Genomic DNA, 17,993 nt, shown 5'->3' with positions numbered 1-17,993 from the left:
GCGCCCGCCAACCCCTACCAGGGATACTCGCTCACCAACGTCGACATGTCCAGCTTCCAGGGCGTCGACTGGGGTTCCATGTATGGAATGGGCATGTACGTTTAAATGCCGTTGCTTCGGTCGCCTTTCACCCAACGTCGGCTCTGCGATCGGAAATCTTGCGCCGACCGAGTCTCCGCTGACTCTTTCTCGCGACGCGGGTGTCTTCGTTCCTTCGGACGATTCTCGGTTTCTTTTCCTCTTCCTCGCCGATTCTATACTTATCTAGCTGCCACTTTGAAAAATGTTTCGCGTTTGAGTCAGCGCGAAAACATTCGCCATCGTCTTCCCGTTAAATGGATAAAAATGTCTGCTGTCCTTTGTGTAATCGGTTACCGGTTCTACATTTCTTTTTGCTTTTGTCACGTATTTGCATTACGTGTTAAATATACTGAGAATTTATACGTTGAGAAGGATGAGTCGTGAAAAGCGGTGCGAGAAAAAGAAACGAGAAGAGAGCGGATACGGACATAAACTCGAAAGCGTCGCAGAGTCCGAGGTGGTGTCCTCGACCAGGGCATGAGGATTTCCCAGCCCGAAAACCGAAATTATTCTTCTTGCGTTTACTACTCGTCGTTATCGCTTGCCGATTAATTTATTAGCGAGAGAGTGTGAAAGGCAGCGAGGACGAGAGGCAGAACAATTGTATGTATGTGTGCATATGTAAAAGAGAAACAAGTCGCGCGTAATTCGATCGCATCGTATATTTTGTTGCGGTAACCTTGCATCCTTCGTTCGCGAATTTTCGTATATATTTTTCTTTTCCTTTCCTATTTCCTTCATTTTCAATTTCTTTGAATTCGTCCATCGTAATTGTTTCACGCGTTCCACGATATTCTCGCCACACATTCGGTTCCTAGTTAGATTAGCACGGTCCCTGGCAGAATACGCGCGACGTTGTTCAACCGCGCTTGCTCGTATGCTAATTAATTACTTAATTATTTAAACGATATCGGCGGTCGTTTCGCGACCGTTCCATTCTCAAGGATCTCGACCACGAAGCAATAAAACAGGGGAGGTAGAATGAAAAACAGAGAGAAAGAGGACAAAACATTTGGATGTGTTACACCGTGAACGAACGACCTCGCGAGCCCGATTACTCACTGGATTCGTTCGCTTTGCTTTTCTTTTCGACGTTTCTTTCGTCGACTCCATTCTATATCCTATTTTGTCGATTTACAAAAAAATCGCGGGGCGACGTTGTTGGCAAACCCGAACGAAAGCACGTGGAAAAGGGACGCTCCACGTTGTAAAGAGCGACACGATCGCGGTCCGCGACACCCCTTTCTTCCGCTCCAGAGAACGAGGCAGTTCTCCTGTTTGTCGCGCGACATACTCCTCCGCCTCGGTCAAAGTGCCAAACGAAGCATATGTGGAAACGTTCTAGCTGTTCGTCTGTCTATTTCTCTCTTCGGCCATCCGTTTGTCAGCTTTCGTCGCGATCTCGGCTAACTTTTCTCTTCCCCTTTTTCCTCTTTTTTCCTCTTGTTTTGTCTCCGTTTTAGTTACTGCGCGCTTTCGTTCGGTGAACGACTGTTCGCGCGTTCGGTCACACGGTCGCAAACGCGCACGGTCAACCACGCGTACACGTAGAGAGAAAAAGCAGGCGTGCGAAACAGGCGTTACACGGGACGCGTTTAAATAAGATAGCGCATAGGTATACATATATTTTTCTTCGAGTAACGGAAGACAATATTTCTCCATCGCGCGAGTAGCACGAGCAGTCCGCGATTCAACCGCGATATACAGAGAAAGGGAAGGAGAAAAGAGAAAAGAAAACACATTTCTGAGGGATACTCGTTTCTAGGTGTACTAGAGTCGCGAGCAACGCGGCCAAGATAACAGGAACCCAAGATTGAGATTAGCTCAGCGTTAATTAAGCGATCCTAGTTGTAAGTTTCAAGCAGATTAAGACTAGAATTTTAAGGAGTTCGAAACAAAACGAGTCGATACTTAATTTATACCTATCCGTAGGCGTCACGCTGTTCTCGTTTTCGCGACCAGGGATCGATCGAGGCGACTGCATCCGCGGCTCGATCTTTCGCCGCTTTCGATCGACTCGCGCCTTTCCATCGGTGTATTCGTCTCGCGTCTCTTCGTCATCGATCCTTCGCTCTTCGACCAACTCTTTTTCGCTCGTGAAAATTTATTTCTTTTCCCTTTCACCTCATTCTCCCTTTGCTCTTCCGCCTTTCTTTCCTTTTTCTATCCACGCTATCACGAACGACCATTTTCCTCGACAATTGATAGAACATGATTTTTGTCACATTTATAGGAATATGTAGTAAACTGAGATAGTTGATTTTTCTCGAACCTCTAAATAATGGTAGAGATACGTCAATGCTTAATTCTCACGTGGCATCATCCGGTTGCCGTAGTGTTAAGAATATTGCGTCGAGTGGATATCGTCGATGCAGGAGCGCGAAGGATCGACCGAGCGGACAAAAGAACAGACGAGTTTCCGCAAGACTTAAATTAACGATCGCAATCTGCGATTCTTCTATTTATTTATGATACCGTTCTAATTCGCGAACGATTGGGCGGAAGATGGTCGAACGAAACGGTCCCGCGCATGCAGGCGCCGCGATTTGCCGCTAGCAAACGACGAGAGAGAGAGAGTGGTCGTCGGCGAGAGGAACGCGATGCCGCGAAACAAATGTGAGAAACTTCGAGCAATAAGCGATCTACTGAAACTGTAAGCTGTGTATTATTTAAGTTTAACGAGATACGATAAGCGTGACGACACGAATCGAGTGAGAAAAAGAAAAAAAGAAAAAAAAAAGGAAGACGATAATCTGTACGCGTAAAGAGATATTTAAAGGAAAGAGATTCGCCGCTCCGGCGAACAGAGAAAAAGAAAAAAAAGAAAGAAAACGACGCGGCGAAAACGTGTTATAGCGGAGCGGGAGAAGTTCGAAGAAAGAATCCTCTTTCAAACGACAAGTAATATTCTTTAGTGATATATACTTTAAACATATACTTAATATGTACCGTAATATTAACGACGACAAAGCTCGCGAGTGATATTTATGACTTATAAGATGGTACTTAGATGAATAAGAAACAAAAAAAAAAATTTGAAAGAGAGAGTGGGAGAGTGAGCACGCGTGAGAGTGTGAGGAAGTAAAAGAGTTAGCGAATGTATGGAAGAGAGAGAGTGAGATAACGAAGCACGCCTTAATACGAGAAATCGCGGAAACAGGTACGCGTGCACGCGTGCGCGTAATCTAGCGAAAAAAAGCAAGCAAGAGGCGATGATTTGACTAGAGACCACGGTGCAACCGAATTCTATTTTCCACGGTCTGCGTACTTCGAGATGGTACGCAGTTTCGAGATAGAACATGGGTGCGTACTTAAAACTGACCTCGAAGACAACCCGATATCGGTGTACCCTATACCCCTGCAGCTTCCACTTTTCCTTTTCTTCTTACCATGCACCTTCTTCGTTCCATCGCGTCCCGCTTATTTGTTTCTTTCTTTGTTTCTAAAAAAAAATTGCTCCTCTTTCTATTTTGTCCTTTCCCTCTTTCCCTTTCAGGGAAATTGATCGTATATTCCGAAATGTCGGTCGAAAGGAAGGAAGAGAGCGCTTCCACGGTCTCGCGTGAAATACGTCAATCGTTTGACGCGAGAACGGAAGGACGCGTTCCGACGAGGAAGAAACGCGGGGGCACTCGATCCGACCGATCGATTTCCTCGTCGACGGAACAGAACCTTCTCGTCATTTGCAATCGACAAGAAAACATCATCGACGACGATTAACCTGTTCCTCCTCTACGAACGTTTTCCTTCTTTTCTTTTTACCTGAAAACCTTCCGAAAAGAAATCCCTTCTCATACATATGCCGGTGATTATGTATTTTATACGCTACACGCACATGCTCATACATAAAACACACGTACACACGTTAATGTACTTATTGCGAATGTCGAGAGTAATTCTTAGCGTAGTTAGTATTTTAATGATCGCTAACCATCCATTAGTTGAGAATGATCAGTAGGTGAAGCATGCTGGTTGAAATATCTTAGATCCGAATCCCGTTGTTCCTTCACCGCCCTCGTCGTTTCATTGTATTATACGTGTTTTAAGAATAGTATAACTCGCTGCTCTGCTTCCTTGCAGACGTTTCATCGCGACCGTGTCTCATCGGAACGATCATTCGATCGATCTTTCCTTTTCCCTTTTCTCTTGTTTATCTTTGAAATTATTTCTATTTTTTTTTTTAATATTTTCTCGATGAATGTTTGTACGCGTACGCGGTACGTTTTACTTTTTCTTCCTTTAATTACAATGTTATCAATTTGAATGTACATTCGCACAAAATATTATCGATCGAATGTCTGCCACGTCAGCCATGCTCTGATACTTCAAATATTCGATCGTTTCTATTTTTCTTTTCTTTTCCTGGTATATGTATCTTGTATATGGCTGGCATACCCTTTACACGGAAATTAAAATGCCCACCTTCCAAAACCCATCACTTTTAATCGTTTAAAACTTTCAATTATCCGATATAATTCCTCCGATACTCAAATTTTCAAATGACGAACGAAATACTTGATCGTTTATCGACGGAGCAGCAGTGAGTAGAGGATTAAAAGAACTTTTTCAGAGAATCCGAGTCTCTTAACGGAGATCCATCGTTTCTGTAATAATACCGCAACTTTTTCTTAAACTCCCCTACCGCTGCTGCTGTTCTTTCACGCCAAAGCAGCGTTCCTCGAAAAATAAAAGGGAGGGAAAGAGCCTTGGGATAAATACCGTTTTTTCCTCGGCCAAACGACCAAGGCGGACAACGGAGCGAGAAAGAGGGATCGGATGAAAAGAGACGAAGACAAAAAGAAATAATTCACCCTCGCCGAGGCACGTATCAGACGTGTCTCTCGACTCGATTAGACGAGTCCACCCACACCCTACACAATTCTCCGTTTATGGCTATCCGATATTCCGTATACCTCGTTCTATCCTTATTACTATTTACTGTCATTATCGCTCTATTATTACTATTAATATTGTCATCATCATCGTTACTACTACTACTATTATCACCACACTTTATCATTATTATTATCGGTTATCATCGTTGATTATTTTTACCGCCGGTATCGTCACCCCTGCAAGTACGACTGCGATCATGGTTGCTGTTGCGTATCGTTGTTATAGTCATCGATCGTTGTTTTTCTATTTTTCTGCTTTCCATCGTAATCTTAATTACCGATGAATCGCGAGTTTCCAACGTATTTTAAGGGAAACTCGAAAGAATTGGAAATACATTGGTAATCGCGATGAGAAGACGGACGAGCGTATTTAAACGAACGCTCGAGAAATCTCATTGTCGATCTTCGTCTTCTTTCTTTCCCTCTTCAGTTTTACCTTTTGTGTTCGTACTTTTTCTTTCCATTGTCATTCTTAGTTCTTTTTCTTTTTCCTTCTTCCAATCATTACTATAGTTGTTATCTTAATTTGGTTTCGCTACTTTGTTGTGCCATAAACGCGGATCCGTTGAACGAGCGATGCCCGTGATAGAAAAGGGACGATAAAAACGCGCGGTACGATACATGGACGATTCCGAACCGCGGAAGGATCGAGACACGGCACGATACACAGCAAGAGTACGCAGGGCGGCGAACGCGAAGAACGACGGATAATTAGTTTAGTTCCATGCCTAGATGAGTTGCCAATAAAGTAGTTCGTTTCAAACTTGTAGCTAACCTGTATTGTGTGTACGACAACCTTTTTTTCCCCTCTTCGTTGTTCCTCCTTCTTTCGTAATAGAAACCCCTTTTACGATCGTATTTGTACATCGCGGCTAACTATATCGTTTCTCTTACTTTCGCCAGAAGTAACTGTTTTTTTTTTATTTTCCTTGTTTTTTCATGTTGTGTAATACTTGACTCACTGACTCACGTATGTATTGTTTCTGTCTCTTCTATAACTCACTTAAACTTCGAATTAGCGTACCTGTCAGTATTTACCGCCATCCATGATGGCTCTCTCTCTCATCAATTTCTTTTTTGTATTTTTCCCCCTTTCTTCTTTTATTTTTTTAGTAGAAGATTCATAGATTTCTTTCCTTTTTTCTTTTATTTTTTTTTTTTATTCGCCGTTCGGTCGGTGGCGTCGAAGGCTGGCGCAACCGTCGGTGCCGGAGGCACAGTACCGCGGGCGCATCGCTAATTGGCTAATTAATATTAAGCCGTAATTAGCCTCGTTAACCCCGGTAGGCATTCGTTTCGCGCCGCTCTCTGGTTGGTCGGAACACGAGCGTTGCGTGCCCTTTGCATTCGCCGCGTTTGTTCGCAACTCCGATTCACCTTGTACCGCGCATCCAACCCTCTACCCTCGGCTACTCCTATTTCTCGGGTGCTCGCGAATCGCCGCGACCTCGCTTGGACATTTTGCGAAACGTCACAAAAACGTGACCGACACGCGTGAAAATCGCGACAAAATACCTTGCACGATATCCCCGAAAAATCCCAACGAACGAATAATTTCCGTTTGTATGGAAACGAATCGTCACTTGAAAGATTCGCTTTCGCGGAAAGAGTGAAATAAAAAGAACGAGCAGTTTCCGTTGAACCGAAGAGCGGCGTGCCCTCCTCCGGTATACGTCACGCGTACGCATTACGCATTACGCGTAGACGAATAGAATTTTGAAAGTTACTTTCCTTTTTCTGTCGCTCCATGTTGCTTCTTAAGCGGTTTAAGATAGCCAGCGGATGTGTTGTAGCGCATGCATCTTAGTTAGACCACTCCTGGCGCACTCTAACCAACAAGTAAGAGTAAAGTTTAATAAATTCGATATGTACACAGTTTTTTTTTGTCAAATCTCCAGCGGGCCCATCTCGCCCCAGACGATTCCTCGGCGGTTCTCGCGGCGAAGGGATCGCCCGCACTACTCGTTTCTCCATTCGATCCCGTTTTACCTCCCGTGATTTCTCATTGCCAACGAGAACGCGGAGGAGCGGCTTAACCGCGCGTCAACCCCTTTTAACCCTTTGCACTTGGTAGAGGGATCTTCTCGATCGAGTCTCCACACAAAACTGCGTTGATCTCTAGCTACGGATATCGAGGAGTGAGTTTTGTCGATCATTCTGTCGAACAAGTGGGCCGTGCGCAAAGGGTTAATCGCGAGCAAATTGGTTTCGTTTCGTCGCCGATTTCGGAAAAAGTGACCGTCTTCCAATCCTGTCCCTTTCGATTCGTACGCTCGAGCGAAGTCTGTAATCCACGAATCACTGACGGTTACGCTTGTACGATTTAACGAAGCTCGATATGTCAAGGTCGATAGAAGCGGAAAAGGAAGAGGAACTCGCGAACGACATCGGGAGCATCGATGGTGGACTGAAAGTTCGCCCGAGCGTACGAATACACCTGGTACCCGGAGCACGGAGAAAGAACCTCTTCCGATTTTGATCGTTTCACACGGATGAACGAACGCGAGTTCGGACGGGTCTGCCCGAAAAAATTCTCCGCGGTAAGACGCGCGAAAATCTTGCCTTCGAAGCTGTCTTAGATGAAAAGATCCCCGATCCTTTTCGAGGCTGGGATCGGTGTGTACATATCGTCGTCGAGTATTAGTTTAATACGAACCTTTAGAGCGTAGTTCGTTTTATACCTATACGCCGCGCTGTGATTCCTCACGTGTGATACCCCTCGAGCAAGAGGGCGAGAGGAGGGCGAAGAAATAGGGAGTGTCGAGCAGCGGAAAGCCAAAATATCGCGAGTTCGTCGTCGTACTTAACGGACCAATTTGGTAGACGTTTGAACGTATTCCTCGAGAGTCGAGCGTTCCGTATATCCGAGCGCTCGCTACCAGTTTTTCAGCTGCGTCGGCCACACAGCTTAAATACATATCGACTCGCGCAACATATCATTTTACAATTTATCAACTAATTCGATTCTGCTGTATCTTCCCGCGAGTATCGATCCTCGATCATGGATCTTCGACGTGCCGCCGGGACCAGTTGTTCGTGGATCCGCGTCTTCGACTTAGAACGTCTATGAAAAAGAAAAAAAAAGAAAGAGGAAAAAGAGGAGAGAAAGAAGTAAAAGAAAACGAATAGAACTGGCGCAGTTCTCGCGCAACAGATTGCACTTTCTCCGTGCAATCGGCTACCGCTTCCCCTCGTTTCACAAGATTATCGATTCAACAGAGACCCGAGTGCCTTAATCCGATCTCTATCTTGAGCCCCCTCACCGATCGTTCCCCCTCCGTGAAATTCGAACGACAAAGAAATGAACGCGAGATTAAGAAAGAAAATACAGAACGATAGAAACGGAAAACAAAAAAGAAAAGAGAAACATATGTTGCACAAAAAAAGAGAGTCGAAGAGAAGAGAAGCAGGAACGATTTAGACGCATATTAATTCCCATAGGCAGTAGAATTGAGTGTCGATCGATAGAGAGAACGCGAGAAACTGAGACGCTTCCACTGATTCAGATCCACGATTTGGCGACTACGACGGCTGAGAATCAGGTAAGACTACTTTTCTTCATCCCCTTTTTACCTTTACTATTTTTCATGTATATATGTATACAGACTGATTCGGGAATCATAGTACGCTGAGAAAAACAAAGAAACGACAATATACGCTTCTCTTTCCAAAGGAAAACTACTTTCCATATATTATGTAGATATATAATATATATATAATATATACATATATATTCCATATATATTCATTTCTCGTTCTTCGAACGGAAGGACAGCAAACTACTCTCGGTTGTACCAAGATTTTCGACTCAGCCAGCGCAGATGGACGCATATGGACGCATTACACGTATTATTACAAATTTGCATTATTTGACCTTATCTTAAAAGTAGATATTTCGCATAGCGAGTGTAGACGTTGCGAGGTTTAGAGGCGTATTAGTTGCGCGCATTATTTATTGTCGATAACGAATCTCCCTGTGGCTTGTGATGAGCCCAGGAACGATACCACCTTCTACCCATACGCATTGTAATATATGATAAATGTTTGTAGTTACTAGTAGAGTTGAATATCGTCGGTAACGTAGAAGTAGATAAGATATGCACAATTGAAACGTTTCCTTTTGTAACTGATTCCAGAGCCTCGTTACCGCGAACGGTTGACTTCCGTTTCAAAACATAATAATTAGGCCCTTCTTTTCTCTCTCTCTCTCTCTCTCTCTCTCTCTCTCTCTCTATTTAGACCTTATTTAGACTGGATATATATATATATATATATATATATATATCAATATCCAGTATACATATATATATATATATATATATATATATATATATATATATATATATATATATATATATATATATATATATATATATATATATATATATATATATATATATATATATATATATATATATATATATATATATATATATATATATATATATATATATATATATATATATATATATATATATATATATATATATATATATATATATATATATATATATATATATATATATATATATATATATATATATATATATATATATATATATATATATATATATATATATATATATATATATATATATATATATATATATATATATATATATATATATATATATATATATATATATATATATATATATATATATATATATATATATATATATATATATATATATATATATATATATTCAATATCCAGTATACATATATATATATATATATATATATATATATACATATATATATCAATATCCAGTTCGTATGATCGAAAAGATTCAACCGTATCCCAGTAACGATGGTTCTAGGTATCATATGGTCGAGGAATTTTCCACGCGGCAACGTATCCGCAATCTTGCCAGTCGGATTTGAGCAGAGAGTTCGATGACCAGCGTCTTTTCAAAGTTTTCTTGTTAACGAAACTCGCGAAGCATCAACGCGACCTCACTTCACGTTAACACCTTCGCAACCGTTCTCGGAACTTTTTTCTTAAAACCGTTTTTCGTATCGAAAATCAATCGTCTCCCGGTGAAAAATTTCTCGCGTTTACGATCGATCCCATTCGTTACCGCGTGGACAATTCAATGACAAGAAAGTACCAGTGTCAGAGCTATTCGTCGATGGCCAGTATCGAGGTTTACAGTAACGGTGTGTGTCGTGCATGTGTAACGACTTGTACATAACTAACATGTGTCTGAACGATTATCTCGTATTCACGCATGATTTTCACTGGATACTTGCTACTAACGCTTGAACCTTCGGAAAAAGAAAAGGAAAAAAAAAGAAAAAGAAGAAAAACACGTCAGTCAATTGAACGTCTCCGAGAATTCGGTAGTGAAATGCTTGGTGATACGAGACAGTCGTGCCGGATCGAGGCAAAGCGCGAGGCCTTACCCAAAGTCACATGCGTGACTCGAGAAAGCAAAGAAACAGAGGAACAAGTATACGTAACTTTGCAATCGTTGATCTCGCTAAAATGATTCACCACTACTGCCACCATTACCATCCACTACCAAAAAACCATCGCTGCTACCATCGTTGTTTCCATCGATCGGAAAGCGAGAGAGAATGTGTGATAGGAAAGAAAGAGAGCGAGCGAGTGAGAAAGAAATTATCCGAAGATCAAAGTTGAAATGAATCGCTTTTATGACGGTGTGGTGCACTCGAATGTCGGCTTTTACGGTCAAGCTTTCCATCGTGTTTAGCGGCAATCGAGATTCATAAATACACTTTTCTTGCGTCAAAATTCTCATCGTAACCTATCGCGTTTGGAGAGCTTGCCGCGTGTAAAAAGGGACGCTCGAAACGAAGAAAGTCCAGCCAATCTAACTGGTGAAAAAATGCAAAATTGGTGAACGAAAGAAAGGAAAAACGCGAGGTCGTGCATCGTGGCTGGCCTTTTCTTCGTTTTTCAAGGCACTCTTTCAAAATGGGACCCACGCGTTTTACGTAGCGCTTCTTTCAGGCCGACGAATTTGTTCGGCGTCTTGTTCTTCCAGTACATATATACATATAAATATACATATATATATTATACATACATTCATACATACACATATGCATACACGAATAAATTAACAAACAAATAAATTCTATATATATATGTATATGTATGTAAAAATATGCGTATATGTTAACGGATGTGTATAGGTAACCAAGAAAAAAACAAAAAAAGAAAAATCGGCGATCGAGCCGACTCTCGACATAACTCTCGACACGAGGAGATCCTCCAATCGATATCGAGGGACAACGAACTATCGATCGTCGCAACGTCGTTTAGTAACAAAATTTTCTCGTCATTCGATAGAAATCGTACCGAGCGATTATCGAGAATCCGATGGATACGAACTTCAGTGCTAATTTACCTTACTTCCCCTGAGTTTTCCACCTACATCACGTTTACTCTCCAGATCGACCGACTACGGCCTGTGTCTGTAAATAATTAATCCTGAATCGGTCGTCAAAGCGGTCGATCGATCATCGATCGCCAAAGAAGCATAGTTTGTGACGCGGGAGACGCCCAACGTTCAATCCCACGGAAATTTTAATACAAGTTTTTCAGGCATCTACCTCACTTCTATCTTCCGCTGCGTCGTATCGCAGCAATCATTTCTAAACGCATAACGTCTCCTTTTCCACCTTTGCTACTCTTCCACGTTAACGCGATCGTCGCACAAACTATTCTTCTATCACGGGGCCCGCCAATGGGATCGTGTTTTTCTTGTCCAGCCGATGCGCAAGCTCGATTTTTGAGTGACGATCTTAAAAGGACGAGACTCTTAGAATCCGAGGAACGATCGTCGATCCCACGGCGGTCGCGATCGGCGTTACGTTTTGTACATACGTACAGAGTTTTGATAAACGATATCGATAGAAAGTTTTTAGGAGGAGAGTTTAGGTTTCGACTGGAGAAGAAAACGGACGGGCCTTGATGATTATCGCGTGTGTCATTCGTTTCAAGGTTCGTTCGTTTCCCTCGGCTAGTGCTGTTGTTACCTAAAGTTTTGCCACCTGTACTTTATTAACGCTCGGTATTGATAAGTCGAATACGATATCCCATATTTTTTTATTTAACCTGATCGAAATATATCCCGACTGTTGGTAAAGAAAGAGAAGGAAGAAAGAGGGAGAGAGAGAGAGAGAAGGAACGGGGGAAAAGCGTCGAGGAAAAGGAAATGCCAATTAGTTCGGTCGAGCTCCCAATCGTTCGATACGCGTATTTATCAGATTCTCGTACTCCCCCTTCGTTCACCGCGGCACACAGATTGTTTCAATTTTCTTGCTCCCTCAACAACGCGTACATCGACAGAGGTAAGCTGAAATCAGCTAAAAGACTCAGAGATGAGCTTTCAATGGTATATGCAACCGGCTTGAATTTACGCGATCGCATTTCAGCCCGTACGATCAAGCTTTGTGTACGTTTTGCGAGTACATTTCATACGAATCGTTTTCACGAGATGCTCTGACCCGTCGAGTTAACCTGTGTATTGTAAAAACGACGAAAAGTCGGAGAGCACGTCCCACTCGAATCGACGACCTGAGGTAGCAAGCGGTATATGCGAACCGAAACTCAAAGACGAAAATAGAGTTAGGAAAAATAGCGAAGAGAACGACGAAAGGATCTCGATCTCGCCGATTCGAGCGGTCGCTCGAGCGTTCGTTCGTTCAACGATACGTGACAATTATGGGACGAGGACACTTTGCAGTCTCGAGGGTGTTGAAAAAGTACAAACCGGGATAAACGTTAAACCGGGTCGACTAGTTACGACAGACCGGGAAGGACGGAGTCCCGTTTACGCGAGCCCTTGTCGATCGAGATCTACAACCAAGTGAAAAGAGACGTTCTTCCAGGACATTTATCCCGGCCGACCAGGCTCCCCGAACACGGGACTTTTTCCTCCCATTTAGCATGTAGCCACGCGTGTAGCGACATATCTCGCGTGACAGTTACAGGTGATTTTAATATCGATATTATGGTTAGTCATACACAAGTATTACCACCACCATCATCACCATCACACGTCGTCGTCTTCTTCGCCATCATCATCATCATCATCATCATCATCGTCGTCGTCGTCATCGTCGTCGTCATCACCATACGTCAAGTAGCATTGAATATATTCTTTCGTCGAACGTGCCATTAGTTTATAATCGTTGCTATTAGCATTCTTATTTTCATTGACGTCACATTAGTGTTATTTGGCCGCGTAAGTTGCGCACCGAACGCTTCTATTCCTTTCAATTGACTCGAGAGTTAAGTAATTTACTGTTCGCAGCAAAGATTGCTATCGTATACAATTGGAATTGATGTTTCTTCTGTACTTCCCGTGTTCCGAGGACGAAGCTTCGACACAGCGTAAGCAGCATTCACCTCGTAAGCAGCATTCCCGCGGGCAACGATCTTACTGACTTTCCAATAACGACCTCCGTATTCGTTAGCTTCCCAAGCTGTTTCGTTCGTCGTTAGGGCGCTTGCTCACTTGTCCTTACGCGACTACCGTGACTTTCGATGCGACAACCGTGTATGATTTTTACAGAGAAATCGCCAGGATCGTATAGAACACGCGATAGATCTCTCACTGTAGAAACGATCGCGTACGATAGGATGAATGGCGCGTTTATTGGAAAGATCATGAAATCGTAGCCAGTAGATCAACCCAACTCCACAACGCAATTAGTATAGTGTCAGCTAGCTAGACAGCCGAATAGTAAAACACAATGTGTAGTCAACTCGTGTAATTTACTTACTCGATTTAAATGGGTAAGCAACAAAAAGACAGTAATAAGTGAGGTTTAATTAAGTAGTAGTCGAACGCGAGACATAGCAACAGCGAAGTAGCGGAAAAACTCTGTGCGTGTGTGTGCGTGTGCGCGCGTATTCGCGTATGTTTATCGAATGCGAGGGAGAGGAAGATGATCGAGCGAAAGAAGAACGTGAATGAGAAAGGGATATCGAAGGAATAATTATCAACGTATTTACTGCAGGTAAACTGGTTACTGTACCTGTTGTTGTTGAAAACATTAAAAACACTCTTATTCCATGCTAATACCGCTTAATGATATTTTACCCCTTTCCATCGACTCTCCGAAATATTCGTTCGACTAGAGTGAGATCAGACCCTTGGCGCACAGACTATCGGTCAAAGTTTAATTAATCGAATCGTTTTCAATCGATGGGATGGCGAGTCAACGCGATAATACCGATTCCTTTGGTAATGACGAGACGAAACTTTCAATTTCCAACCGATCAGAAATTTGCACGCAGCAATACCAATCATCGCGCGACGAACTTTCTTAGAACCACATCGAATCGAAGTTCGAACGTTTTTGAATCCTTTGTTTCTTTAGTACGTGTACGTTATTACACTTGGCTGACGCTGCTTATTTCCAATTTTCGTAATATTCAGATTCCTTTAAGCCCGCGTTAAGTTCGTATAACGGTCAAACGAGATAACACGAAAAGACACAAGCTTGCGTAGGAACTCGATCGATCGATATCCGTCGTATTCCACGTTCCTCTACTCTGTCAAATCGTACTTCATTCGTAATACATAAATATGCTATTATCCGGTAACGTAAATGAAGCGTCACGATTATTACGCAGTTATTGGTATCTCGATGCATCACGCGCCCGCGTGTGTACATATTATATATATATACACGTACTATAAATATTAGTATCTCTTTGTAGTAGTTAATTGGCCCCTTATTTGCGCCGCTGGCCGTATTTTCATACGTTATTGTTCCTGAAATCCAACGCCATACCCTGTCTCTTTCGAGTCTTTTTTTTTACCGTTTCGAAAGAAAAGGAGGAAAAAGAACAAAGAAAAGAATATTTCCACTTGTTGAATTTCCTTAATTTTTAACGTGACGAACGGCCAGTAGCGCACATTCGTAGGAATTATGGTTTCTTCCCGTTCCTTGGTCGAAGTTCTTCCGAACGATACGATCGCAACCTGAACCGTAATTAAACAGAGCATGAGAACTGCGTGTAAATTGACTTTCGATTCGTATAGGGGTAAACAGTAGTATAATCAAATAAATAGATATAATGACCGCTGGTAATGAAACAGTATCTAGTGAAAGAACGGATGATACTCTGGAACGGTTGTTTCCGATTCGAGCAACGTGGGAATTTTAAGCAACTGAAGGTGAGTGACAATAAAGGGGGATTATTTTTACACGGATTTTAATGGCAGTGAATTTTATCCCCCTGGTATCATTTTGTGTAAAATAGAGTTAGCGAGAGAAAAAAAACGTTTATTCGCCGGACGTGCCGAATTCGAAAATATCTCTGTGTTGCGAAATATCATTTCGACTCAACTGGAAAGGCTAAGTACAGTCTGTATCGACGAGTGTGTGATATAACCTTAACAATCATTATTGTTTGAATGAAAGCGTAGGATGATGTGGTTCTATAAATATTTGTCTTACCCTCCTTGTTTCTGTGTCGACGTTTCTTAAATATAAACGAGTAGTTTGTTACTTTGTTCAATTATAGAGGAAACTAGGTTTTACTTGGACCGACGACAGGAAGAGTTTTTTTTACGTGGCTTGTTTGATGATTGGTGCAAGAGTAGTGAGACTTTTATTGTAAAAAAGCAAACACTCAACTTAGAGTAATCGTCTATTTTATTCGATCATCGAACGAACGAACAGGGAGACCCCGTTTACCAATTACATAGCATACTCATCATTGATTAAATAAAATCGAACCAATGTCCCGTAAATGTTTCATCGTAACCGGATAGGTGCACGTCGCTGATCGAATAAAACTCGACGCGTTCGATTCTTTGTTATCGATTAGAAGAATTTTTCTTATCTGTATATTGGCCCGGTTTAGAAAAGATCTTGAGAGACAACACGCGTGTGCATGGAGCCATCGTCGAAATCCAAATGAAAATTCAAAGTTCCTTTCTTTCTCGAACGTGCCTAAGAAAAATGATATTTCGTAATAATAATCTATCTGTAATCACGAAAATCGCTCCATGAACATACGAAAGATGAAAAACGTACTCGTTTTAATTTCCACGATAAACCCTTGAACGATCAATTTTCTTGCAGCATCGTAGAAAAGTAGCACCCTTTAATACTTGAAACAATTTACACACTTTTAGACATAGTTGCAGCTGACGTAATGGATAATGTTTAGAATCTAGGTAGAGAAACTAGGTATTTTCGTCGAAAATCTGGACGATGGTAAACCCGTAGGATTAAAGAGAAAAAAGAGAAAGAGAGAGAAACGCCGCAAAGGCGTTCGATCCCGTTTCTGCAACGAATTTCCAAGAACGAGCGTATCGCGTGGCGTTCACCAACGAAAACACGAGTTAGCATGCGATATGCTAATGGAAGCTGAGTGGATCTTCCTTGTGGATTTTTCGCGACCAAAGAAACGCGTGTACATTGAATCTTACCCGTGAAGAAAGGTCGAATGCTTGCTCGCTGCTTCGACGAGCAAGATCGAACTCGATGATGCGCTCAATTTCCCTCGATAGCCCAAAGTACAGCAACGACGCGGGTTAATTCGAACGAGGGCTGGCCTAATTCGATTAGTAAAAAAGATTTTGTTCCGCCGATGGTACAAAGTTGACGAGGAGCGAACCATTTCGAACTATAATTGGAGGAAAAAGAAAGAAAGCGAATAATTCTACGAAAGAATGAGATCTATTCCATGCGAGTATCCACCGCTTTGATATTGCATTTACGACAGTCTACAATGATTCCGGGGCGAGAGCGAGTGCACGCGTTAATGCGTATAAGGCGTTGAACAAAATTTTCTATCGATAACCGTTCGGCGAATACGACGAATTAATATGCAACGCTCTCGTCCCGAACAAACCAGACATTCCAAAACGATACTCGTTCATGTATTATATGTGATAACGAAACCGCGTTGATGAATTTTGTAATTGTAATACGTTGTCGGGCTGACGGCTCGCAATTCTCCTAGCAACGAACGAATCGACATTTTGCAGGCGAAGAGAAACGGAAGGTGAAAGCGACGCGCGAGGATACACAGGGAAAATAAAGGGCCTCTATCTAAATTGGCTTTTCGTGCCACGAAAACGGAAGATTCAGGGAAAGAGATACTATCCTACGAATATATTCGATCGAAAGAACGATGCGGCGGTCTCTTTTTCATACGAGAATCTTGTGATCCACCTTTCTCGACTAAACGTCGCAAGACTTATTTTGTTACGATGTTGTAGCATTAGCGAGTCATCGAATTACCTCAAGGTACGTTCAAAGATACAGTGTAAAGGAATCGATGCGGAATAAGCGTGAAAGAATCGTCGATGATTGAAGATTGTACCGAGCGATGCGTACAACTCGCGACCGTTTGTATCGTTATCCAATATCGTTCTGTTTGACAGAGGCACGACTGTAGAAACTCTAGGAATATAAGCGCTTTTGTATGCCAAACGAGTACAAAATCTGTACATATCGTCACTGTATTATCATATATATATATATATATATATATATATATATATATATATATATATATATATATATATATATATATATATATATATATATATATATATATATATATATATATATATATATATATATATATATATATATATATATATATATATATATATATATATATATATATATATATATATATATATATATATATATATATATATATATATATATATATATATATATATATATATATATATATATATATATATATATATATATATATATATATATATATATATATATATATATATATATATATATATATATATATATATATATATATATATATATATATATATATATATATATATATATATATATATATATATATATATATATATATATATATATATATATATATATATATATATATATATATATATATATATATATATATATATATATGATAATACAGTGACGATATGTACAGATTTTGTACTCGTTTGGCATACAAAAGCGCTTATAGAAAAAAGAAGTCGAAAATATAGAATAAAAATTTTTCGTTTG

The 17,993-nt window shown here is 41.0% G+C and overlaps 1 protein-coding gene across 1 annotated transcript in view; it reads left to right on the top strand.

Moving 5' to 3' along the window:
* Window positions 1-16,825, top strand: part of LOC100740353 (RNA-binding protein Musashi homolog Rbp6-like) — a 101,760-nt gene extending 84,935 nt beyond the window's left edge. The window contains exons 5-6 of the mRNA XM_024370651.2: window positions 1-2,660; window positions 12,116-16,825. Coding sequence (XP_024226419.1) covers window positions 1-105 — 105 coding nt within the window. The 3' untranslated portion in view covers window positions 106-2,660; window positions 12,116-16,825. The remainder of the gene's footprint in view (window positions 2,661-12,115) is intronic.
* The last annotated feature ends 1,168 nt before the right edge of the window (window positions 16,826-17,993 follow it).

Source organism: Bombus impatiens, unplaced genomic scaffold (genome assembly GCF_000188095.3).
Source record: "Bombus impatiens unplaced genomic scaffold, BIMP_2.2 scf_0872, whole genome shotgun sequence".
NCBI classification, from domain to species: domain Eukaryota; kingdom Metazoa; phylum Arthropoda; class Insecta; order Hymenoptera; family Apidae; genus Bombus; species Bombus impatiens.
This window is presented reverse-complemented; position numbering and strand designations above follow the sequence as displayed.